Source organism: Stenella coeruleoalba (genome assembly GCF_951394435.1).
Source record: "Stenella coeruleoalba genome assembly, chromosome: 2".
NCBI lineage: Eukaryota > Metazoa > Chordata > Mammalia > Artiodactyla > Delphinidae > Stenella > Stenella coeruleoalba.
The window spans coordinates 110,516,622-110,543,715 of record NC_137147.1 but is presented as its reverse complement, the minus strand read 5'-3'; the positions used below and the strand labels follow the sequence as shown (position 1 = coordinate 110,543,715).

The 27,094-nt window shown below is 38.8% G+C and overlaps 2 protein-coding genes across 2 annotated transcripts in view; one reads left to right on the top strand and one right to left on the bottom strand.

Moving 5' to 3' along the window:
• PEX11A (peroxisomal biogenesis factor 11 alpha) overlaps positions 1-27,094 on the bottom strand; it is a 59,839-nt gene that overhangs the window by 10,742 nt on the left and 22,003 nt on the right. The window lies entirely within an intron of this gene.
• The window catches only part of WDR93 (WD repeat domain 93), a 41,104-nt gene that overhangs the window by 3,950 nt on the left and 10,060 nt on the right, over positions 1-27,094 (top strand). The window contains exons 3-10 of the mRNA XM_079914087.1: positions 3,153-3,214; positions 4,089-4,460; positions 5,083-5,275; positions 7,125-7,189; positions 16,308-16,386; positions 18,390-18,505; positions 21,291-21,329; positions 24,267-24,351. Of these exons, the coding sequence (XP_079770213.1) occupies positions 4,134-4,460; positions 5,083-5,275; positions 7,125-7,189; positions 16,308-16,386; positions 18,390-18,505; positions 21,291-21,329; positions 24,267-24,351 (904 nt within the window). The 5' untranslated portion in view covers positions 3,153-3,214; positions 4,089-4,133. The remainder of the gene's footprint in view (positions 1-3,152; positions 3,215-4,088; positions 4,461-5,082; positions 5,276-7,124; positions 7,190-16,307; positions 16,387-18,389; positions 18,506-21,290; positions 21,330-24,266; positions 24,352-27,094) is intronic.

Here is a 27,094-nt window from a genome sequence, read left to right as displayed (position 1 = left end):
ACTATTATAAATAGTATAATAGCATTTTTAATTTCAATTTTTTATTGCTTGTTGTCAGTGTGTAGAAATATAGGAGGTTTTTGTATATTGAACTTTTATCCTGCAACCTTGCTAACTTCATTTATTAGTTCTAGTAGATTTTTTTTAAAAGATTACATCAGGTTTTCTCTATAGATAATCATTTGTCTGATTATAAATAAAGACAGCTTTACATAGTTCTTTCCAGTATGGATAAAACCGTCCCACACTACCCAAAAAAATTCCCTCATGCTGTCCTTTCTAAATAACATTAAATAACATCATCCCTCCTCCACTTATAACTCCTGCCAACCACCGATCTGTTCTCCATTACTCATTTTGATTTTCAAGAATGCCTTGTAAATGGAATCACTGCACATAAATTTTTAGACTGGTTTCTTTTATTCAGCAAAATGCCTTTGAGATTCATCCATGTTTTTGTATGTATCAGTAGTTCTCCCCTTTTTATTACTGAGTAGTATTCCATTATGTGGATATAACACAGTTGGTTTGTCTATTCACCTGGTGAAGGACATTTGGATTGTTTCCCATTTGGGGTAATTATAAATAGAACTGCTATAAACACTTTGTGTACAGGCTTTTTTGTGCCCACAAGTTTTCATACTCTTAGAGTAGACACTCAGGGGTGGTATTCCTGGGTCATATGATTAATATATGTTCAACTTTATAAGACACTGCCAAACCCTTTTCCAGAGTGATGGTATCACTTGGCATTCCTAACAGCCATCCATGTATGAGAGTCCAATTGCTCTGCATCTTCACAAGTATTTCATACTGTCAATATTTTTTAAAAAATTTGAGCCATTGTAATAGGTATGTAGTAGTGATTGATAAGTTATTAAGAAATATTTCCTAATATTTTGAGGTTTTGTATACCTCTAAATATCTGTTATTGATTTCTAAAATAATTTCTGTATGATCAGAGAACATAATTTGTATGACTTATAAATTTATTAAGACTTGTTTATGGCCCAGAATATGATTTTTCTTGATAAATGTTTCAAGTGTACTTAAAAAATAATTTGTATCCTGCTGTTGTTGGGTACCAGGGAAGCCCACATTATTATTTTAGTTTAAACATTTTAGATATCTTTTAAAGGAATTTAAATAGTAAGAGAAAGTCTTTTATATTTACCTACATAGCTATCATCCAGTGCTTTTCATTCCTTTGTGTAGATTCACATTTCTCTCTGATGCCATTTTTCTTCTGCCTGAAGGCCTTCCTTTAACATTGTTTCTTATAATGCTGGTCTGCTGCTGATGAATTCTTTCAGTTTTTGTATGTCTAAATATTCTTTATTTCACCTTTATTTATTTATTTATTTGTGTTTGTTTGTTTGTTTGGCCTCGCAGCTTGCAGGATCTTAGTTCCCCAACCAGGGATTGAACCCAGGCCCTTGGCAGTGAAAGAACAGAGTCCTAACCACTGAACCACCAGGGAATTCCTTCACCTTCATTTATTGAAAGATATGCTTTTTGGCCTGGAATTCTTAATTGACAAATTTTTTGCTGTCAGTACATTTAAGATGTTGCTTCACTGTCTTCTCACTTCTGCTGTTTCCTTCAGGAAATCTCTTGTCCTTTACTTTGTTCCTCTATGCATGCCTTTCTATCTCTGGCTGCATTTCAGATTTTGTCTTTATCACTAGTTTTGAGCAGTTTGATCATGATGTGCCTTGGTATAAATTTCTTCATTTTTAATTTGCTAGGGTTTTTCTTCTTAGTTTTCATCAAAATTTGAAAATTTTTGTTCATTATTTCTACAGCTTTTTTTGGTCTCTTCCCTCCTTTGGGGATTTCAATCACACTTATACTAGGCTACTTCAAGTTATCCTACACCTCACTGTCTTCATTTTTATTCAAAAAATTTTTCTCTTTCTTTCATTTTGTTTCTATTGCTATGTTTTCAAATTCACTGTTCTTTATTTTTGCCCATCTAATCTGTTTTGCTCTGAAATCTTGTTATTAATCTAATCCAGTGTATATTTTCATTGCAGACATTATATCAATAGTCTTCATCCTTAAAAGTTCAGTTTGGGTTTTTTTTTTTAAACATCTTCCACATCTCTACGTAACATGTTCAGCATTTCCTCTTGATTTTTGAACATGTGGAATATACTAATCTAGATATATACTAGAATTATATATCTGCTATTTCTAATGTTCTATGTTGATTATGAGTCGGCTTCAATTGATTGAGTTTTTATTATGGCTTGTGTCTTCTTGCTTTTCTGCATTTGAGGTAATTTTTTTAATTGGATGTTAGACATTGTGAATTTTACTTCATTGGATGCTGCATATTTTTGTAACCGAGCAAGGGCTTATGTGCCTGCAGCGCAGAAAGTCAAACTCTGACAGCGGGTGTTTGCAGCAAAGTAAGGGTTTATTGCAGGGCACCAAGCAAGGAAGTGGTCTTTGAGATAGGGATATCTTAAAGGGGAAGAACAAGGAAACTGGGTTTAATCATCATCTTGCGACATTTCTTAATCAGGGTTTCGGGAGTCAGGATGACTCTGGTTTATGATTCTCTGGCCAGGTGGTCCATGGCTCGGGGGTCTGTGAGTTCATCTTGCCCTAGAGAAACAAGCTGAGTTTATATGTTAATGATGATACCTATAACAGCAATTTTAGTACATTTACGATGTTGTCAACAACTGCAATCTTAGTCATCTGTTCTGGTTTATTAGTGTCCAATTAGCACAAGATTGAGGTCAGACAGGACAAGAAAGGGATTGAGGTCAGAGGAGACAAGCAAGGGAATAAAGTTTTGGATAGATTAATCACAAACTCAGTAAGGGAACTTGGTTTTAGGGGGGCTTAGTTTCATATTTGTATTCCTATAAATATTCTTGAGTTTGTTCTGGTATGTAGTTAAGTTACGTAGTAAGTTTGATCTTCTGACTTCTAAGATTTGGTGGGCAATACTAGAGCAGCGTTTATTCTAGGGTGAATTTTTCCCACTACTTGGCTATGCTCTTCAGAGTACTCTAACCCAATATTTATGAATTATGAGGTTTTCCGTTCTCACTGATGGAAACAGGCATTATTCCTGGCCCTGTGTGAGCTCAGCTTACTGTTCCCACTGATGATTTCAGGTGATTCTTTCTTTTCAGACTCAGACCCAGATAGTCTCTCCTCACTTTGCACTGGAAACATCACAAATGTACTCTAGCAGGTGAGAAAAGATGATGGGAGCAGGGCCTTTATAAGACTTCCATGGCCCCAGGGTACTCTGACAGTGTAAGACCCTATGCCACTACCTACTAAGCATCTTAAAATGTACCCCATATTCCACATTAAATGCCTCTTTTAAACTGTAACATTTGAAAATCTTTTTATAATTTGTACAGTTTTGAGTTTTATAAAGTATAGGTTGCTTGTTCTTTTCTTATAGACTTAAACATTATGCACACACAGAGTGGAGTTGATAAGTTATAAATATTTTTGTAAATATTTAATTATTTTGATTTTGTGGGGGGTTTTTTTTAGTCAGTATTTTTTCAAGTCTCAAACATTTCTGCAGGCCCTTGAAAAATCTCATAGGCTCTGGGCACTGTGCCTACAGAGCTCCTGGATGGGAGCAGGGGGAGTAGAGAGGAAGGAACAAATTGGACAGCAAGGATTGGATAGTGCTTGAGCTGCATATGATTGGAGGGGAGGGAAAAGGAACTGGAGAAGTTGTTGCTCCCTACCCAGCTAGCTTCAGCACAACCATTTGCAGAGATGGAAGAGCCATGAGAAGGCACAAGTTGTAGGAGAAAGGGTGTATTCTATTTGGGACAGAAAGACAGCCACTCTCTTATCAGGAGGTGAAGAAAGGCAACAGGGTGCCAAATTCCTTTCCTTTTGTCATAGGGCACATCATCTTGAGCTGGTCTGGAAGATGTGAATAGTCAATACCTGTCTCTGCTAACACCCTTATTAATATGAAGACCATATCTTAGAAATGTGGCAATAACGCAGATGCCAATCTCTAGAATAAATAGTTCCCATAGGCTAATATGCTAAGGATGATGAGCTGTCTTATGATAACTTCCCCTTTTTTGCAGAGTACCTTGGCTTACTTCCTAGATCAGTTTTTCAGAATTTCATAGATGTTTCCAGCATCACCTTCTGTGATGACATCTCCCAAAGGAAGTCGAGCCCAGAAGCTGAAGCTGCCCACTTTAACACGAAAGGGGACACTGGAGGTGCCGTCCCCTACAGAGAAGGACTGGTCTAAGGATGATGAAGAGGATTGGGTCTTCAAGGGTCCAGATCAAGAGCAGGATTCCCTACCTCAGCCTTATCGAATGATCAACAAGCTAGTGAACTTTCTGTTTGACCACTCGTGGGAAATTATTGAGGAGAGGGATGCATCGAGGAAAGCTGAGCTCAGCCGCATCCAGCCCACCATCTACCCTCCACTTCTAGAAAGCAAGGTATGGAGCAGCTGACAAGGCGGCCTTGTTTCTGAACTGAGTGTTAATAAATGATAACACCTGATCCAGGGAAGGAATTACTACCAGGAACCTTCATTCAATAGGACAGTGCATTTTTGAAAGATTATAGGCATGCTGGTGTTGATTAAAATAGATCTAGTAATTGCCTGGGGAAATGGGTGTTCTGGTTAATTGAAGATTATACAGATGTATCTTTTACATCCTATTGTTATGTAAAAATCTTTCAGAGTGTATTAATCACTCCCTTGCTTGACAGTTGAAAATCTGCCAGTGTGTCAGTTATAGTTCTTACCAGTGTTCTAGTTGAATAAAGTACAGGGAATGGGGCCACTGGTCCACTCACCACAGGGCCTGTGGTCACGCTTAGTGTTGTGAATGAGCATTTATTCTCAACTTCTTTGTTTTCTCTGGCCCCTTTCCCCTAAGAGTAGAATGCTATGACTTTCTTGATGTTTGGGCAAGATATTTAGATGGGCACTGTGTTTGGACATGATACTATAACTAGGAGGGACCTGCTTCCCTCTTTGAAAAGTTAGCTCATATTACTTGCAGATGGTGATAACTGAAAAATCATTCCTTTTTTTTGTTTTTCTTTTCCCAGCTCAACAAAATGCCGAATTGTATGGCTATTTCCCAAGACTATGTGTTTATTGGAGGAACCAAAGGATTCTCCATCTATAATCTGTACAATGCTAAACGAATATATGTTTGGGAGAAACTTAAGGTTGATGTCACTTACATCTGGGCCACAGATTTGGGGAGTGAAATACTTATTGCTTCTGTGGATGAAATGGGTACCCGTTCTTCATCTTCCTTTTTAGCCTAATTTATAGGTACCTGTAGACTGTTGTTCAACTTAATCTCCTTTCCAGGCATGGGAGGGGCCAGACCTGGAGAGTTCTCCCTGGTCATGTAGTATTAACTAACATCTGCAGGACAGTATGGCGTGCCAGGCACTATTCTAACATTTCACACATGTTGGCCCATTTCACCGTCACAACAGCCTTAGTAGGTAAATACAGTTTATTATTCTTGTTTTTCAGAAGAGGCAACTGAGGCATGGAGGTTAAATAACCTACTTGAGGTAATGCAGAAAGTAAGTGGCACAGGCAGGATTTGAACCAGGCAGTGTGGGCCCAGAGTCCACATCCTTTCCAGCACTCAGCAATCCTGCTGCTCATTTAAGCCAGGCTTGCTTTTCTTCCTCAGCCTGAGGATGACCCAGACATGGGGACCATAGTATAGAGAACTATGGACAGTGTCCTGGAAGATACGTGTCTGCAGGAGAGTGACCTGACCCAACTGGCATTTTAGGAAGAGCACCCTGATAGGAGTTTGCAAAAGTCAAATGGAGAGGTAGAGAGACCAGGAAGAGCTAGTGCATTCATTTAGGAGAGAAATTATGAAGGCCTGAACCAAGGCAGGGGCTGTTAAAATGAAAAGAAAATTGTACTGTAGTTCTGTAAGATGTTAACATTAGGGGAAATGAGGTGAGGGATTATAAGGGAACTCTGTACTATTTTTGCAGTTTTTCTCTAAGTCTAAAATTAGTTCAAAATAAAAAGCTTAAAAAAAGGAAAATATAGTAGAAAAACTTGGTGAGTGATGGAATATATGTATGGGGTCAGGGAGTAGGGCGGTATGTGAGGGTAAGTGAAGAAAAATTACTCCTTTCCTCCTTAGGTAATGAGGTGGATGATGATGTCATTACTTGATAAGCAATTTTAGGAGAATAAGATTTCAGGGGTCTGTGAGTTGAGAAATTCCATTTGAGCATGCACATCTTTGAGGCACCCGGAGTGGGAATGTTGATACTCAGGAGGAGTTTGGTGTAAAAAAGGGACTGCATTTATCACACTGCATTATATCTAGTTAGTTTCCTGTCTGTGTGATTCTCAATGTGATGAATTTGAGGGCAGAGACTGCCTTGGTTGTCCCTAGCACATTTGTGGTCATGGAGCAGATATCCCATGAATGTTTATTGGGTTGAGTTAGACTGTCACCCACAGTGATCCAGATACCTCTGCAAGGTCATTATTATGGCTGTAGGGGCAGGTTATGAGTGTCTGGGAGGCACCTAAAGAAAGAGGCAAGAAGTCATGGTGGATGATGACCACAACTAGAGCCCTTAGGTTAAATGAGAATGAGAATGACAAAATTACTTATTGTATCAACAAAATTAACTGCATGAGGAGCTTGTTGGGCTGTGAGAAATGAGGCACATAGAAGAGTAAGATGTGATCCTTTCCCTCAGAGAATCTGTGAACTCACTCGAGGAATAAAAAACACTCACAGGAAGCAGTTGGATAACAATGTGAAATACTATGGGATGATGTGCTAAAACAGGTGAATAGAAATCACGAGTGGATTGGTGTGGCCGAAGTGCTTACAAGAGGATTCTAGAAGAAGAGGGTAGGGCCAGTGTAGACCGAGACGACCCAAGAGGGAGAATAACTTGAACATTTCAAGTGAGGGGTGGAAGAAGGCAAGGAGTCCAAGATGATCACGGGCAGTGGAGGGGCCGGGCAGGAAGCCTAATAATGCATGAGTTTATCATGATATCTCAGAAAGTCAAATATAAAATTTCAACTTTTCTTCGGTTCACCTGCCTGTCTTTCACTCTTACTTATTTTTCTGTTTCAGGTATCATTAGACTATTTTATTTTTATAAGGATGGTCTTTACCTCATCAAAGCCATCAATGAAGCGGTAAGCTCATGTTCTTTCATCTGTAGCTGGGCCAAAAGCCGTAGCAAATCAAGTTTACTTTTAACATGGAGGCAATGACAGCCATCCTAGAGTAGAAAGAAATAGAGACCTCCCTGGCCAGAGAGCCTCCTCCAAAATATCCAATTAAAAGATCCCTCACCATCAGAGGGTACATACTGAATGCCTTGGATTCATTTTCCTGGTTGTCAAGAGAAGAAAATGACTAAGGAACTCCGGTCCAGATTGAGCACCAGACCAACATGTCTAATAACTGCTTACAACTCCCTAAAATTTCCAGGCTGCTTCACATCCTGTTCCCTTGCCCATGCTGTTCCCTTTGCATAGAAGGCTCTCCTTGTCTCCCTACCTACTGTGTGTACCTCTTAAATTTCTCTCATTCTTCAAGACCAGCTCAAATATCCCCTCCTCTGAGATGCTTTCCCTGATATACCCAAGAGAAGTTGATCCCTCCCTCCTCTGTGCCACCACCATATAGGAAAGAATTTCTATCACAGTGTTTTCTCTACCCTCCACACTTATTTGTTTATATGACTGCTTCTTCTCCTGGATGTAAGTTCCTTGAGGGCAGAGGACATGGCTTATTCACCATATATTTCTTGTTCCTAGTACATTGCCTGCATACTATAGGTTCTTAGAAAGTGTCTTTTTTTTTTTTAATTAATGAATCCAAAGAAGAGGCGGTATTGCTCAGAGTATATTTTTAGTTGTAGTTTGTTTTATAAAAAATACTATTGATGGGCACCAAAGCAATTCAGTGGGAAAAAGAAAGTATTTTCAGGGCTTTCCTGGTGGCGCAGTGGTTGAGAGTCTGCGGGCCGATGCAGGGGACGCGGGTTCGTGCCCCGGTCTGGGAGGATCCCACATGCCGCAGAGCGGCTGGGCCCGTGAGCCATGGCCGCTGAGCCTGTGCGTCGGGAGCCTGTGCTCCACAATGGGAGAGGCCACAACAGTGAGAGGCCCACGTACCGCAAAAAAAAAAAAAAGTATTTTCAACAAATGATGCTGGAATGCTAGATAAACAAATGGGGGAAAATGAACCTCAACCCTACCTCACATCATATATAAAAATTAATTTGAGATGGATTATAGACCTAAATGTAAAGGCTAAAAACATTATCCTTTTTGAAGAAAACACAGGAAATGTGTTTTGCAACCTTGGGGCAGGCAAAGATTTCTTAGGACATAAAAGGCACTATCCATAAAAGAAAAAACTGAAATTGGACTTCATCGAAATTAGATACTTTTAATTCCTCATGACATATACAAAAATTAACTCAAAATGGTCATATATCTATATGAAAAATCTAAAACTATAAAACCTCTAGAAGAAAACATAGGAGGAAGTCTTTGTGACCTTGAGTTAGGCAAAGATTTTTTAACTACAACACGAAAACCACATTCCATACAAGAAAAAAATTGATAGATTAGACTTCATCAAAACTAAAACCTTCTGGGCTTCCCTGGTGGCACAGTGGTTAAGAACCCACCTGCCAATGCAGGGGACACAGGTTCAATCCCTGGTCCGGGAAGATCCCACATGCCGTGGAGCAACTAAGCCGGTGCACCACATCTACTGAGCCTGTGTGCTGCAACTACTGAAGTCCCACGCCTAGAGCCTGTGCTCCACAACGAGAATCCACCTCAATGAGAAGCCTGCGCACCTCAACGAAGAGTAGCCCACACTCACCGCAACTAGAGAAAGCCCCCACACAGCAACAAAGACCCCACGCAGCCAAAAATAAATAATAAATTTATTTTTTTAAAAAACCCCTAAAACCTCTGTTTTGCAAAAGACATTGTTAAAAGAATAAAAAGGCAAGTCATAGACTGGGAGCAAATAATTGCAAGTCACATATCTGATAAAGGACTTGTATCCAGAACATATGAAGAACTCTCAAAACTCAAAAGTAAGAAAACAACCCAGTTTTTTAAAATGAGCAAATGTCTTGGGGAAAAAAGGACAGTTTACTAAAGAATATAGAGAGAGGGTAAATAAGATGTTCACCATCATTAGTCATTAGGGAAATGCAAATTAAAGTCATGAGATACCACTGCATGTGTATTAGAATGCCTAAAACTGAAAAGACTGACCATACCAAGTGTTGGCAGAGCTATGGAAGAGCTGGAACTCTCATTCACTGCTGGTGGTAAAGCATAGTGTCACAACCACTTTGGCAGTTTTTTAAAAAAGTTAAACATACACCTAGCATATGATGTGGCCGTTCCACTCCTAGACATTTACCTAGGAGAGATGAAAGCATATCTCCATACAAAGACGTGAATGTTCACAGCAGCTTTCTTTGTAATAGGCAGAAACCAGAAATCACTCAACACCCATCAACAGGTGAATGGATAAGCAAATCATGGTACATACTGCTCAGCAGTAAAAAGGGTGCACGTAACAACATGGCTACATCTCAGAATAAATAGGCTGAGTGAAAGAAGAGAAACAAAAAAGAATACATACATACTGTACAATTGCATTTATGTAAAATTCTAGAAAATACAAACTAATCTAGTGACAGGAAACACCAGTTTTTGCCCGGGGTGAGTTGGGAGAGGGGTGGAGGGAAAGCTTACAAAGGGGCAGGAGGAAACTTTTGGCAGTGGTGGATATGTCCACTTTCTTGATTGTGGTGCTGGTTTCAAGGGATATACATGTCTAAACTAATCAAACTGTATACTTCAAACATGCAGTTTATTATGTTATCACATCCCTAATAAAGCTGCTAAAAAATTTAAAACTTATGCTCATCAAAAGATGCTATTAGGGACTTCCCTGGTGGCACAGTGGTTAAGAATCCGTCTGCCAATGCAGGGTACACGGGTTTGAGCCCTGGTCCAGGAAGATCCCACATGCCGTGGAGCAACTAAGCCTGTGTGCCACACTACTGAGCCTGCATGCCACAACTACTGAAGCCCACGCGCCTAGAGCCCATGCTCCTCAACAAGAGAAGCCACTGCAATAAGAAGCCCACGCACACCAACAAAGAGTAGCCCCCGCTCACTGCAACTAGAGAAAGCCCACGTGCAGCAAGGAAGACCCAACACAGCCAAAATTTAATTAATTAATTTTTGAAAAGATGCTATTAGAGTTCTATCAGTATCAGCGGCAGAGAGCGGACCCCAGAGAGCTCTGAGAAACCCCACCGCCGCCCTGCCTAGTGGCCCTCACACCCCAGGAGGAACCACAGCTGTCACAGCCGGCCCCAGTCACCATGACCACAAGCCTGAGCAAGGAGGTGGAGACCCAGCAGCCCACAGCCCTCCACACTGCCCACACCTGCACCGCCCGTGCAAGGAGTTGCGCCTGCTGGTGGGGACAAGGAGATTATGGCAACAAAGGTTTGGGGAACAGTCAGATTGTTCCTGTGAACAACAGATAAGGTTTCACCACCAGTAAGGACACGAAGAGGTACTTGGACAACAGACTGCCATAAAGAAAAACCCAGGAAGTGCCTTTGCCGTGTAGGAGATAGACCGTGGAGTGTGATGTTGTTGAAGGAGAAAGGGTGCAGAGGCTGCCGATGTTATAGGCCCTGTATGATTCCAGTTACATGAAATTTAGGAACAGTTGAAACCAAGCTATGTTGGTGAGGAAGAGCAGAACGTTGGTTGCCTATAGAGGTGTAATTGACTGAAACAGGGCACTAAGGAACTTATACCTTGACTGTGTGTTAGTTACATGGATGTATACATATGTCCAAACCCATCAAGTTGTACATTTAATATCTGTGCCTTTAACTGTTTTTATTTATTTTATTTAACAAAGTACTTTATTCTTTTCTTAAAATTTATTTATTTTATTTATTAATTTTTGGCTGTGTTGGGTCTTTGTTGCTGCATGCAGGCTTTCTCTAGTTGCGGCAAGTGGGAGCTACTCTTTGTTGCAATGCGCGGGCTTCTCATTGCGGTGGCTTCTCTTGTTGCAGAGCACGGGCTCTAGGCGCGTGGGTTTCAGTAGTTGTGGCATGCAGGCTTCAGTAGTTGTGGCTCGTGGGCTCTAAAGGGCAGGCTCAGTAATTGTGGCGCATGGGCTTAGTTGCTCCGCGACATGTGGGATCTTCCCGGACCAGGGGTCGAACCCGTGTCCCCTGCATTGGCAGATGGGTTCTCAACCACTGTGCCACCAGGGAAGTCCCTTTAACTGTTTTTATTTTATTTTATTTTATTTTTATTTATTATTATTTTTTTTTTGCGGTACGCGGGCCTGTCACCGTTGTGGCCTCTCCTGTTGCGGAGCACAGGCTCCGGACGCGCAGGCTCAGCGGCCATGCCTCATGGGCCCAGCAGCTCCGCGGCATGCCCAGACCGGGGCACGAACCCGTGTCCCCTGCATCGGCAGGCGGACTCTCAACCACTGCGCCACCAGGGAAGCCCCAACTGTTTTTAAATTTTATGTAAAAAGAAATCTCTCTAAAAAAAATACAAGAAATACTCATCAACTGATTTTAGGAGACCAGCAAAACTGTGATATCCAAACTTGACAGGGACATTAAAAAAAAAGTAGTGTTGGTGGATTAGAACACACCAAAAGTGTTAAAAAAAAAGTTAAGTCATTACGTATTTTTTTAAGGACTTCATTATTACCTCTGGAAGTTGCTAGGGTACAAACTCAGTATTCTGAAAACTGATTAGGGAGAGCATCAGCATTTATCTTGACTTTCCCATATAGGCTGTATTTCAGGGTAATCAAATAGTTGATGATGGAAAAATGGAAAGATTTTCTTTATAGAAGAATTCTAACAAATGCAGAAGGAATGATAGAATTGGGGGATATCAGTTTTGTAGCCATTTTGCAGAGTAATGGTCTAGGTAACGACCATCAGTGCTGATGGGGGACTTTATAATTGATGAGCCAGGATGACATCTCTTGTCAATGATCACCATGAACATTATTAAAAGAAAGAACAGGGCTTCCCTGGTGGCGCAGTGGTTGAGAGTCCGCCTGCCGATGCAGGAGACACGGGTTCGTGCCCCGGTCCGGGAAGATCCCACATGCCGCGGAGCGGCTGGGCCCGTGAGCCATGGCCGCTGAGCCTGCGCATCCGGAGCCTGTTGCTCTGCAACGGGAGAGGCCACAACAGTGAGAGGCCCGCGTACCGCAAAAAAAAAAAAAAAAAAAAAAAAAAAGCAAAAGAAAGAACAGCTAGCTATTATGAGCCTCCTCATATGATGCCGGAGGGAGACACCAAACACCTGTGGAGTATTCTGGCCTTTTGTTTTAATTGAGCCTAAATCTAATCAAACCTCTAGAACTGGTTGCTGGTTTACAGGAAATACATGTAAACAATGCCATGGGATGCAATCAGTCCAATCCAGAAAGTGAAAAATTCCACAGGACAAATGAACTGGTTTATTCAATTAAAAAATGGTGAAAAGAAAAACAAATAGGGTAACAGTTATAAATTAAAAGTGACTTAAGAAAAAAAAAAAAAAGTGACTTAAGAGATAAATTAACGAAATATTGGGTTGGCCAAAAAGTTCATTTAGGTTTTTCGTAAGACGTTACAATAAACCCGAATGAACTTTTTGGCCAACTCAATACAATACATGGACTTCATTTGAATCCTGATTTCTCAGTTTTGATAGTGACTTTTTGAAAAAGATTTTTATTGGAGTATAGTTGATTTACAATGTTGTGTTAGTTTCAGGTGTACAGCAAAGTGAATCAGCTACACATGAATTCTGATTTGAACAAACCAGTTGTGGAGAGGTATTTATTAGAATGAGGAAATTTGAAAACAGACTGGATAGTAGGTGGTATTAAGGAACTAGGATTAATTAAATAGAAATATTTAATGAAGTTGGGAGACAATAAAACAAGATTTGTCATGTATTGATAACTGGTGAAGTTGAGTAATGGATACATAGGGTTCATTATACTATTTTTTGTCTTCATGTACATTTGAAATTTCTGTAACCTACAAATTGATATTAAAATACATAAATAAAAATATTTTAAAATGACCATATTACCCAAGGCAGTCTACAGATTCAATGCAATCCCTATCAAAATACCAATGGCATTTTTCACAGAACTAGAACAAATAATTTTAAAATTTGTATGGAAATACAAAAGACCCTGGATAGTCAAAGCAATTTAGAGAAAGAACAGAGCTGGAGGAATCACAATTCCTGACTTTAGACCATACTACAAAGCTACAGTAATCAAAATAGTAGGTATTGGCACAAAAACAGACACATAGATTAGTGGAACAGGATAGAAAACCCAGAAATAACCCATGCACGTATGCTCAATTAATCTATGATAAAGGAGGCAAGACTGTATAATGGAGGAAAGACAGTATCTTCAGTAAGTGGTGCTGGGAAAACTGGACAGCTACATATAAAGGAATGAAATTAGAACATTCTTTAATATAAAAAATTCTTTAATGTTCTAATGAAATTAGAACATTCTTCAATATAAAAAAATAAACTCAAAATGGATTAAAGACCTAAATGTAAGACCGGATATTATAAAACTCCTAGAGGAAAACATAGGCAGAACACTCTTTGACATAAATCGCAGCAATATTTGTTTTGGATCTGTCTGCTGAGGTAATGGAAATAAAAGCAAAAATAAACAAATGGGACCTAATTAAACTTAAAGGCTTTTGCACAGTAAAGGAAACCATAAACAAAATGAAAAGAATGGGAGAAAATATTTGCAAATGATGCAACCAAGGGATTAATTTCCAAAATATATAAATAGCTCATACAACTCAACATCAAAAAGACAAACAACCTGATTTTAAAATGGGCAGAACAATTGAATAGACATTTTTCCAAAGAGGAAATGCAGATGGCCAACAAGCACATGAAAAGATGCTTAACGTCACTAATCATCGGAGAAATGCAAATCAAAACCACACAAAGATATCACCTCACACCTTTCAGAATGACTATTATCAGAAAGAACACAGGGACTTCCCTGGTGGTCCAGTGAGTAAGACTCTGCGCTCCCAATGCAGGGGGCCTGAGTTCAGTCCCTTGTTGGGGAACTAGATCCTGCATGCATGCCGCAACTAAGAAGTCCACATGCTGCAACTAAACATGCCACAACGAAAATCCTGTGTGCCGCAACTAAGACCCAGCACATCCAAAATAAATAAATATTAAAAAAACCCCGAAAAACAAAAGCCCTTAAAAACAAAAAAAGAACACAAACAACAAATGTTGGCGAGAGTGTAAAGAAAAGAGAACCCTCATACACTGTTGGTTGGAATGTAAATTAGTGGAGTGAATGTGGAAAACAGTGTGGAGGTTTCTCATAAAACTAAAAATAGAACTACTGTATGACCCAGCAATTCCACTCCTGGGTATATAATGGAAAAAAACCCAAAAACCCTAATTCGGAAAGATACATGCATCCCAATGTTCTTAGCAGCATTATTCACAATTGCCAAGATATAGAAGCAACCTACGAGTCCATCAACAGGTGAATGGATAAAGAAGACACACACACACACACACACACACACACACACACATACACGCAGGAATACTACTAAGCCATAAAAAGAATGATATTTTGCCATTTGCAGCAACATGGATGGACTTGGAGGGTATTATGCTAAGTGAAAAAAGTCAGACAGAGAAATACAAATACTGTTTGATATCACTAATATGTAGAATCTAAAAAATATAACAAACCAGTAAATATAACAAAAAAGAAGCAGACTCACAATTATAGAGAACAAACTAACGCTTACCAGTGGGGAGAGGGAAGTGGGGAGGAGCAATATAGGGGTATGGGATTAAGAGGTACAAGCTATTACATATAAAATAAGCTACAAGGATATATTGTAAAATATGGGAAATATAGCCAGTATTTTATAATAACTATAGATGGAGCATAAACTTTTAAAATTGTTAATAACTATATTGTACGTCAAATATACTCCAATTTTTTAAGAAAGAAAGTGAGGGACTTCCCTGGTGGTCCAGTGGCTGAGACTCCGTGCTCCCAATGCAGGGGACCCAGGTTCAATCCCTGGTCAGGGAACTAGATCCCACATGCCACAACTAAGAGTTCACATGCAGCAACTAAAGACTCCATATGCCACAACTAAAGATCCTGCATGTCACAACTAAGACCTGGTGCAGCCAAATAAATAAATGAAATAAAAATAAAATGAAAGAAAAACAAAAATTAAAAATGTTTAAAACTCATTCTCCTTAAATAATTTAGGGGACTCACCAGCCTAATTTGTCTAGCCACCTTATGTTGCTAGTCTTAGAGCTCCTTAAAGGTATAGCACAACCGTACACATTGAGTCTTTCTCACCTGGCCCAAAGTTTGAGCAGGTTTCATTGTAGGGTTACATTCAGTCTCTACTTAATATGGACTGAATGTTTGTGTCTCCCTAAAATTCATGTTGAAATCCTAATCCCCAATGTGGGAGGTGATTAGGTCATGAGGGCAGAGTCCTCATAAATGGGATTAGGGCCCTTATAAGACCAAGAGAGCTCCCTCAACCCTTCCACCACATGAGGACATAGCCACAGGTGGCAGGCGGTCTATGAGCCAGGAAGCTAGGTCTTACCAGACACTGAAACTGCCAGAAATCCTTGGAAATCTTGGATTCCCAACCTCCAGGACTATGAGAAATAAATGTTAATTGTTTATGAGCCACCCAGTCTATGGTATTTTGTTTTAGCAGCCCAATCAGACTATGACACTACAGTAGCCTAGACAGAGCCTTTTTTCAAGCAACTTACCAGAGTTTTCAGTGTCATGTAGAACATGTTTCAGCTCATTTTGAATACCTGAGTGGTGGCATAGGTCTGTAGGGTTTGCAAACCTGACAAGGAGATCAGATAGTATGAAATCACTACAAATCATCAGGAGTACTTAAGAAACCAGGAAATAAGTCCCAAACCCTTTAGACAGAAAGCTGAGTTCCACTTCTTTACTTACAATCTTGTCTAATTCCTGTGCAAAAATGGAAAGTTTGAAGCAGTTTGAGGCATTTTTTATGCCTCAAGTTTTAAAAGGATTTATTTCCCTGGTGTGAACTACAAAAAGCCCTGAAATACATTCTCTTCTGTCATCAGGCTGAACTTCCTCTCTCAGTATCTCTCTTCCTTTCAGGATGATACCAGCAAGCAAACCACCTGTATAAAGATGGAGATTTCTGAAGGAGGGGACTTTGCAGCCTTCCTCCTACAAGGTAAGATTAACCAAAGGCTCTTAAGAAGATTCAGATTTGCAATCTCTTCCAGATAATCACTTTTCTCCAAAACCTTTTAAACTTCATTTATTTATTTATTTAGGCTATGCGGGGGGCGGTGGGGGTCTTACTTGCAGCATGCGGGATCTTTGTTGCGGAATGTGGGTTTCTTAGTTGTGGCATGTGGACTCTTAGTTGCAGCATGCGGGATCTAATTCCCTGACCAGTCATCGAACCTGGGCCTCCTGCATTGGGAGCACGGAGTCTTACCCACTGCACCACCAGTGAAGTCCCAAACATTTTATTTAGAAATAATTTACAGAAGAGTTGCAAAGATAGGACAGAGTTCCCTTATACCCTTCACCCAGTTTCTCTAATGCCAACATTTAACAAAACCATGGTACAGTTGTCAAAATTAAGCAAATAACATTGGTATAATACTATTAACTACAGTTTTTTTTTCACGTTTTGCCAGTTTTTCTTCTAATTTTTTTGCTCCAAGGTGCAATCCAGGATATCATATTGCATTTAGTCATCGTCATATTATCTATACCTATTTGTGATGTCTTGACCTTGCCTTGTTTTTCATGACCTTGACACTTTTGAAGAGTACCAGTCAGATATTTTGTGCAATGTCCCTGAATTTCAGTTTGTCTGAATTTTTTCTCATGATTCAACCAGGGTTAAGGATTTGGGGTAAAGTCCCACAAAGGAACTTTTTGTTGTATTATATCAGGGGTGTATGTGATAGCACTACTGCTGATGTTAACCTTGATCATTTAGTTAAAGTGATCTGCCAGTTTCCTCCACAGTTGAGCTACTGTTTTTCCCTTTCCATACTCTAAGTCCAGACCACACTCAAGGGGAGAGGATGTAAACACCATTTCCTGGTTGTAGGAGGATCAAAGAATTTTGAGACATGTTGAAATCTCCACAGTGATTGATAAAAAACTGGGGGGAGATACTTTGAGACTATGCCCAGCATTAAAGTTTAGTCTCTAAACTTTAGTCTCTAAGGAGACTATTGTCTCCTTAAAGTTTTGCCCACCATTTTTAGCATTCAATGTTGGATCTTGCCTCTTGCATTTATTCCTGTGGTGATAGAACATATTTTATTCAAATGATTGTTAGCTTGATTTTTAATTTTTAAATATTTAGACATGCAGTATGGGCCTCCATGTATATTCTTGCCCCAGGCCTCTCATATGTTAGGTGCTAGAGAAAGACACATATTTTATAATGCTTTATGCATCACAAGAAACTTATATACTATCTGTAGTATTTTCCTAGAGCTGCCGTAACAAAGTACCACAAACTGGGTGGCCTAAAATAACAGGTATTTTGTCTCTCACAGCTCTGGAGGCCGGAAGTCTGAAATCAACGTGTCTATATAGATTACTTTTTTAAGGAAACATTTAGCCAGAATCCCATCATAGGAAAGTAACTTTTCCCAGGTTGGCAGGAGTTCAGTATAGAAGCTGAGCATGTTTCTTTGATGAGATAGTCTCACAACCACCCCATGGGTTGTCATCTCCTCAAATATTGGTCAGAAGAATTCTCTGGGGCATCTCTCACAATTCTAACCCTTTCTCAGCCATACCCCTCTCAGTTATTGATTCTATATATGCCATTTTCCTCCCCAGACGGGAATAGCTGTGAGACAAAACATCAGTGGAATTTACCATTGGAAGCTAGAAAACACAGAGACCAGGCAGCACAGACAGTTTGGTTAAAAACTGTTACCTCAGTGCTGTGAGTGAGAGGCCCGTTTCCTTTAGAGGCAGTGGCCTGAGGAGAGGAGCTCTGCAGCTCTCCGTGAGTGAGGACTGGCAATAACCATTGCAGAACTACATCTCCTTCCGTTTGTCAAAGTTGCTGTTCTGAGGGTGCCTGCTGGTCTCTGTGCCAACCTTCACAGAGGTTCTGTGAAGACGGGCCGTTTCTCAGGGGAAACTTGTTGCCTGCTTGCAGTTGCTCAATGGTTCCTTGGTTTCCTAATGCAGGAGCTGGGGATATTTGGCTGGATGTGTATAAATTGCCTAAGGAGTCTTGGCTCAAGGAAGTGGAGCACCCCCAACTCACCATAAATCCAAAGAAAAAAGTCAGACAGCTGCAACTGGTAGGCAACATCCCTGTTTTCAACTGATATGTTTCTCCCTACCCTTGACCCACATCTAGCCTAACTCCTCCTTGCAATTTCAAGATGAAGGAGGCCTTCTAGAGGCCATAAGAGAGGACAAGATGCACACTGGCCCATGTCTCTCAAATCAATTTGCTGTGGTTAAAATAAGATGTTAAAAAGCAGAGGTGTCATTGTATATATGTACCACATCTTCTTTATCCATTCATCTATCGTTGGACATTTAGGTTGGTTCCATGTCCTGGCTATTGTAAATAGTGCTGCAATGAACATTGGGGTGCATGTGTCCTTTTGAATTATGGTTTTCTCAGGGTATATGCCCAATAGTGGGAATGCTGGGTCGTATGGTAGTTCTATTTTTAGTTTTTTAAGGAACCTCCTTACTGTTCTCCACAGTGGCTGCATCAATTTACATTCCCACCAACAGTGCAAGAGGGTTCCCTTTTCTCCATACCCTTTCCAGCATTTATTGTTTGTAGATTTAAATGGGTGGGATGGTGGGGAGGGGGGAGAGAGGGAGGTCCAAGAGGGAGGGGATATAGATATGCATATAGCTGATTCACTTCATTGTACAGCAGAAACTAACACAACATTGTAACGCAATTTTACTTCTATATACATATATATATATATATATATATATATATATATATATATTTGGGAAAAAAAAGCAGAGGTGTTGGAATCCGGTATCTCTCTCATCTAGGTGTTGCCTCTCCACCAAGAGCACTCCCAGGCATTTCTCTGGAAGTGTGTCTTTTTTTTTTGACTCTAATAGATATATTTTTTTCCCTCCTGGGTTGAAATAATCCTTTCATGTCTCCCATTCCACTAAATTCCCCAGATTATGGTATAAAAGCGTTATTCTAAATATACAGTAAGTCCCCTACATACGAACCTTCAAGTTTTGAACTTTCAAAGATGCAAACGTGCCTTCACATGTCTGGTGTACATTGTCACATGCGTGCATCCTCTACAAGTGTTTGTGCTTTTGTGTACTTTACTGTACAGTACTGTATACAGTAGTACAGTATCTTTATTTCAAGCCCAGAATGTCCAGAAGCAAGAGTAAAAGCAGAGGAGATGTAGCCAGTACTACTGTACTTTTCAAGGTACTGTACTGTAAGATTAAAAATGTTTTCTTTATTTTTTGTGTTTCTTTTTTATGTATTAGTTGTGTGAAAAGTGTTATAAACCTATACAGTGCATTACTATATAGCCAATTGTGTTAGTTGGGTGCCTAGGCTAACTTTGTTGGACTTAACGAACAAATTGGACTTACGAACATGCTTTCAGAATGTAACTCGTTTGTGTGTAGGAGACTCACTATATAGGAATACATGCATTCTTCATTTATTCTTAGAAGGTAGGAACTCTACCATTTCAGTTTAGTTATATGTGATCCCTGGGCTTCATGCCATCTCTTTAAAATATAGTTTTTCAGTAAATATTATTTTAAGATGTAATTTTCTTTTTTTCCATTTTGGCTGCATTGGGTCTTCATTGCTGCGCATGGGCTTTCTCTAGTTGTGGCAAGTGGGCTCTACTCTTAGTTGCAGTGCACGGGTTTCTCATTGCGGTGGCTTTTCTTGTTGTGGAGCATGGGCTCTAGGCGCATGGGCTTCAGTAGTTGCAGCACGCGGGCTCAGTAGTTGTGGTTTGCGGGCTCTAGAGTGCAGGCTCAGTAGTTGTGGTGCACGGGCTTAGTTGCTCCGCAGCATGTGGGATCTTCCCAGACCAGGGCTCGAACCCGTGTCCCCTGCATTGGCAGGCGGATTCTTAACCACTGTGCCACAAGGGAAGTCCCTAATACAAAATTTTCTCATCTATCTGATGTGCACTTATTTTTTTAATCAACAACAACAAATATTCATTGAGCATGCCTTTAAAACATACTGTATTAGGTGCTAAAGAATTAGTGAAATTATTAATATAGGAGACCAAGATTGAGACTCAGTGATGCCGAGCTCATTGAGTGGCTGTGAATAAATGCCTTTTCTCTCCAGTGAATGTCTTCATAGCAGGGTGTGATTTTGTATCCCTGGGAGAGTTACTGGCCCAGAGACCTTCCTCCTCTAAACTCTTACAGAATTTATTCTCTATACCTCTCTTTGACACTTCTCACATACTATCTGGTTGTACATGGAAGTCCTTTTCTCCTAACTAGATGATAAATTTCTAGGTTGTTAAGACCATAGCTTCTGCTTCTTTTTATCATCCAACCCCATGGTATCCTATTGGTGCCCAACAGATACATTTTTTGAGGGATTAATTTATTATCCAAGTGGGAGAAGCACCTTGGAATGGGGGTGGTTTCTCGCCATAATTCACTGTTTCTATACACTGAGAAGCAATCAACGAATGCCAGTTACAGTGGTAATTCGTGTCCTATGAATTGTGTTTAGAATTACTTAAATATAATTGTCAACATCACTGATATATTTTGCCAATCAGACATATTCGCTTCAACTTAGATTTTTGTAAGTCTCCTAATTGATCTCCACCCCTCTACTCATATTTCCTCTTAACGTCACTAATGATTTCTTGTTTCCCCAAATACATTTTAAGATCCTAGAGGACAAGTATCATGTGTTAAAATCCGCAGGCCAGAAGACCACACAAATATTGGTCCTCCATGTCTACAGGATGAGTTCACATCTCACGAAAATAATTGGGGGGAAGAAAGAGCATCTCAAAGGATTGAAGGAAGAAGGAAAACATATAGCAAACCTATTGTGAATTAATTTCTCATTTTTCTCCTCAGAACACTCTTGATCCCATGACTGCAGATAATTTAGAAATGGTAAGAAACTTTAAAGAAAATCTCCAAAGAGATTTAAGTTACGTGTTAGAATTTTTATTTTGATTTGAAATTTACCTTAAATATCAAATATACTAATAAAATGTTCTACCAGGGCACTATTTTCAGAATCTCTGTGACTTAATCGTGTGCCTCATTCCCTTGAAGATGGCCCCCTATCCTTGAGGATAATTGACCCAAGTCATTTGTTCAGAGATGGGTTTCCCTGAAGGTAAAGGAGGTTAAATTTCAGGGCCCCTCACTTGTATGGCCCCTTCCAAGGCCATAGGAGGGGCCCTAGCAGTATGTTCACATGACCACATACTTTTGTAAAATTGGAAAAAGTAACATGTTTTAACCGTAATCACTTAAGACCACCATCTCTTCTCACTCAAACTTCCCCTCTGTCACAATTTCCCCCAGACTGAGTGGTATTAGGGTGGTCATGGGCACTTTGTGTTCAAACTTTTGTGTTCTCTTTCTTACAAAGACCCCGAAATCATATACACTTCAGGCCTCATGAAATCCAATTTGCCCCTGCCAAAGTAACAGCCCAATCCACCAAACTGAGGGATTTTTTTTTTGGTGTTGGAGGTTGTCTTTGTATTGGGATACCGTAGAGAACAGAGTGGCTTCCCTGGAGCTTCCTGGCTCTCCCTCTGAGGCAGAGAGCATACCATACTTTCCAGAGGCTTAGCTCTTGGGATTCTGGCCTATCAGAAGGGCAGTGGTGAACTTCCAAATGGAAGTCTCTTTCTAGAGTCCTTTCCTTTTTCCCTTCTAAAATTACATTATGTTTCAAATTATACAAATAATATGTGAACACATCACTCTGGAAAAAGCCAAGTAATTCAGATAGAGCAGCCCTCTCCAGAGGTTATCACCATTATTATCTTGGTGTGTGTTTTCTAGGACTTTAGTGTATATTTTTATTCTGGTATCAGTTTATTTAGAAAAATATAGTTTCATTTTATGGGAATTTTCTTCTATATAAGTGGCATCATACTATATATATTTTCTTACAAATTTGCATTTTTATACTAATCAACTTATTGGCAAAGTTTTGCAATGTCCGATAAACCTACCTTGTTCTTTTGACATCCTGTGTACTATTCCTATTAAGGATGTACCATAGTTTATTTGGCTGTTTGTCCATTGAGGGTGGCTTTTATATAATGCAATGAAAATCTTTGTAAATTCTTCTTTGTATACCCGAGTGCTTCTGAAGGATATATGCGTTTTTAATTTAATGTAGATACTGTTAAATTGTCCTCCAAAAATGGCATGACAATTTACATTTAATCAGTAATTCTCCACAGCCTTGATAAATTTGATATTAATTTTTTGTGTGTGCAAACTGATGGAACAAAATGGCATCTCGTGTTAATTTTCATTAATCTCATATTTTTATTGGCTATTGAGGTTTTATTTTCTGTGAATTGCCTGTGAATTCTTTGCCTATTATATGTTTTCTTGCACTCTGTTGATTCCCTTTTTACTTTGCTTATGTGCCTTTTTGTTATAAAGAAGTTTTAGATTTTGATATAATCAGAATTTTTAATCTTTTCTTTACAGCCATTGCACTTAAGAAGGCTTTCTCTACCTCAAGGTTATAAATAAATTCTCCTGTGTTTTCTTCTAATACTCTTCATAGTTTTTTTTTTTTTTTTTGGACATTTCACTCTTTTATACACATGGGAGTTTCTTTTGTGAATGGAGCAAGGAAGAGATCAACTTTTATCTATTCTTTTAAAATAGCAATTGCCACACAAATATTTTTGAGTAATCCTTCTTTTCCCATTTGTTTCCTGACCTTATCATTCATATGTACGACCTTTATCATTCCTATGTCCTTGCCTACACCAAGACCTTATGAACTTTGAAGAATGACACAGGCATTTAGTGCTACAAACTTATATCTAAGTACTGCTTTAGCTGCTTCCTTTAAATTTTGATATGTTATATTCTCATTTTTGAAAATACTTCAAAATACTTCCTAATTTGCTTTTTTATATCTTTTTTGACCAGTGGATTATTTAGAAGCATGTTATTTAGTGTCCAAATACTTGAGATGTTCCAGACATCTTTCTTTTCCTTTTATTGGTTTCTAACTTAATTCCATTGTGATCAGAGAACATACTTCATATAATTTGAAACCTTTCAAATTTATTAAGACTTGTTTTATGCCCAGAATATGGTTTATCCTGGTAAGTGTTCTATGTGCACTTGAAAAGCATGTGTATTCTTGTTGTTGTTGGTCCAAGTTATTCAAGTCTTCTATATCCTCACTGCTTTCCTTTCTGCATTCTTACTGATTTTCTGTCTACTTATTCTATCAATTATTGAGAGAAGAGTGTTGAAATCTGTGAGATTGTAGATTTATTTATTTCTGCTTTTACACCTAAGAATTTTTGCTTCCTGTATTTTGAAGCTCTGCTATTAGGTGCCTAAACATTTAGAATTTTATGTCCCCTTGAGAATTGACCGTTTTATCATTATTCAATGACTCTTTGATCACTGGTAATATTCTTTGCTCTGAAATCTATTATGTCAGATATTAATACAGCCACCCCAGCTTTCTTTTGATCAGTTTACAAGATGTATCTTTTTTCTATACTTTTAATATATTGGTGTCTTTTTTTTTTATTCGTGTCTTTATATTTAAAATGAGTTTCTTTTTGACAGCATATCATTGGGTCTTGCCTTTTTATACAATCTGTCAATCTCTACCTTTTAATTGGGGTGTTTAGGCCATTTATATTAATGTGATTATTGATATGTTTAGGTTTAAATCTACCACTTTGCTATTTACTTTCTATTTGTCCCACCTGTTTTTCTTCCTTATTCCTCTTTTTCTGCCTTCTTTTGAAATGAGTGTTTTTAATGATACAGTTTTATCTCCTTTGTTGGCTTACTAGCTGTGCCTTTTCTTTATTGTAGGATATAAACATTTATTTTAGAGGAGATGCTAAATTGAGTGTTCCAGTTTACATAATGAAAATCAAACCACCCAAACCAGTTGCAGGTAGGTATAACTCAATGAATACTTTCTTTCCTTTTGCCATTGCTTTATTAGTTTTTTCATTCTCTGCCTTTCTCCACATTTCCCATCTTTTCCATTTATTGGCAGCAATATCTAATTTTTTAATTCATAAGCTCTGAGACCTAAAGATTAAAAATATAAATGTTACAAGGATACAGTTAACTAACAGAATTGGGATATCAGGAAAGAGACATCTTTCCCAAGTGCTAGTGGAGTTCATTCATTCCTACATTCCTGTGTTAGTTCATTCATCAGTGCCGATACTGCACCAAGCACAAAGATGAGTAAGACACATCTCCGGTGCTCTAAAAGCTGCTAGTGTACCAAGGGAGAATAGGAGGAAACCACCATAGTAGGATATGATAAGTGCAACAATGGGGAACATCCAGGGCCATGAAAACATAGAGGAAGGAGTAACTAACTCCGCCCAGGGAATAGGCAGAGGCTTTATCAGAAGAAGGGACATTTGGGAAGGTTTTGAAGAATAAGTGGGAGCTGGTTAAGAGGAGCAGGGGGGAAGTCCACTGTAGACACGGGACATAGAGTCTATCCTCTCAATATTCACATATTCAAAGATATACCTATATACCTACACACATATATTCAAAGATATACCTACAAGAATGTTCACTGCAGTGCTATTTATGGAGGCAAAAGACTGGTTAGATAAATCTGGTACACTCAGAACACTTTACAACCATTAAAAACAAAGAGAGAAATGCAAAACACCAAGGGTAGCCAATTCACTCTTATAAAAGAACATGGTGATATGATTTGCTCCATCAAGATTTATTATAAAGCCACAGTAATTAAGACAAGGTAGAAAAAGTGATGAGTGAATAATAGAAATATATATAAAATACAGAAATATAAATAGATAGAAATAGTAGATAGAAAAATAGATTAATAAAACAGGATAGAGAGGCCAGGACAAACTTAAGCATAAATGGACACTTGATACCTGACGGAGGTGGTGCTACAGAGTAGTGAATGGTCATTTCAGTAAATGACGCTGGTTGTCCATATGGAAACAAAAGTGAATATTGACCCCTGCCTCACATGATATACAAAATGAAATTCCAGATGAATCACAGAAGTAAATATGAAAGACAAAGCAATAAAACTTTTAGAAAATAAGTCAATATCTTTATGACCTCTGGGTAAGGAAAGACTTTTTAAACAAAACTCAAATACTTATATATAATAAAAGTTGATAAGTTTGATTACATTAAAACTGAGGACTTATAATCATCCAAAGACATCATTAAGAGCATGAAAGAACAAATCATGTATTGGGAGAGAAGATATTTGCAAAACACTTAAAACTTATGAATGGTCCACATCCAGACTATATAAAGAATTCCTACAAATTGTTAGGAAAAAGACAGATCATTCAGCATAAAACAGGCAGGAGATTATTCAAATGGCCAACAAACATATACGAAGGTGCTCAACATAATTAGTTATCAGGGAAATGCAAATTAAAACCATAATGAGATACCACTCCACACCCACCAGGATGGCTAAAATTAAAAGAGATTGATCATACCAAGTTGGTAAGGATGTGGAATAATCAGACCTCCCATAGATTACAGTTAGCAATGAAAGTCAGTACAACCACCTTGGAAAACAGTTTAGCATTATCTGGTAATGTTGAAGATAAGTTATATCCTATGACCCAGCATTTACGCTCCTAGGTAGGGCGACCAAGAATATCATTTTGCCTGGGACTAAGGGGTTTCCCGGGATGTGAGGCCTTTGGTGCTAAAACTGGGAAACTCCTGCACAAACCAGAATAAGTTGGTCACCCTACTTCTAGGTGTATACCTGATAGGCCTGCAAGTAACTGTGCACAAGGAGGCATGTACAAGAATGATAATAATGACATGATTTCCAATAGCCCCAAACCATGAAACAACCGAAATATCCATCAATAAAAGAACAGATAAATAAACTTTAGTTCACTCAATGGAATATTATACAGCAATGAAAATGAACAAACTACAGCTATACACAGCAAAATGGATAAATCTCACAAACAATATTAAGCAAAAGAGGGCACATATAGAGTTAACACTGTGTAATTCCATTGTGTACAGCTCAAAAGCAGGCAAAACAAAGCTGTAGTGTTTAGATGCATATTTAGGTAGCAAAAGTAAAATAAATGTCATGAAGTGATTACATAAAAGCCAAGACAATGGTTGCCGCTCTTCCCAGGGGGTTATGACTGGAGAAGGGCCCTTGGAAAGCTTTTAGGGAGGGGTGATAATCTGTTTCTTGACCTCAGTAGAGACAGATGTTTGCTTTATAATAATTTATTAAGACATATTTTTATGCTCTTTTCTGAATGTGTTATATTTCACAACAAGAAAAAGGTTTACTAAATGAAAATAAGCAACGAACAACGAAGAAGATCTATAGTACTGAAATGAAGAGATCTCCCAAGACATTTTGTTAAGTCAAAATGCAAGGGTTCTAGTGTATGACAGCAATTCTGAAACTTTACCTGGATCAGACTCACTTGGAGGACTTGTTAAAACCCAAATTGCTGGGCCCCACCCACCGAGTTTCTGTTTCAGTAGGTCTGGGGTGGGGCTTGAGAACCTTCATTTCTAACCCTGCCAGATTCCTGCTGATCTGGGACCACATTCTGAGAACTGCTAGTTGATATATGCTATCATTTGTTTATAAAATATATACAAATGTACATGGAATACATATTAAA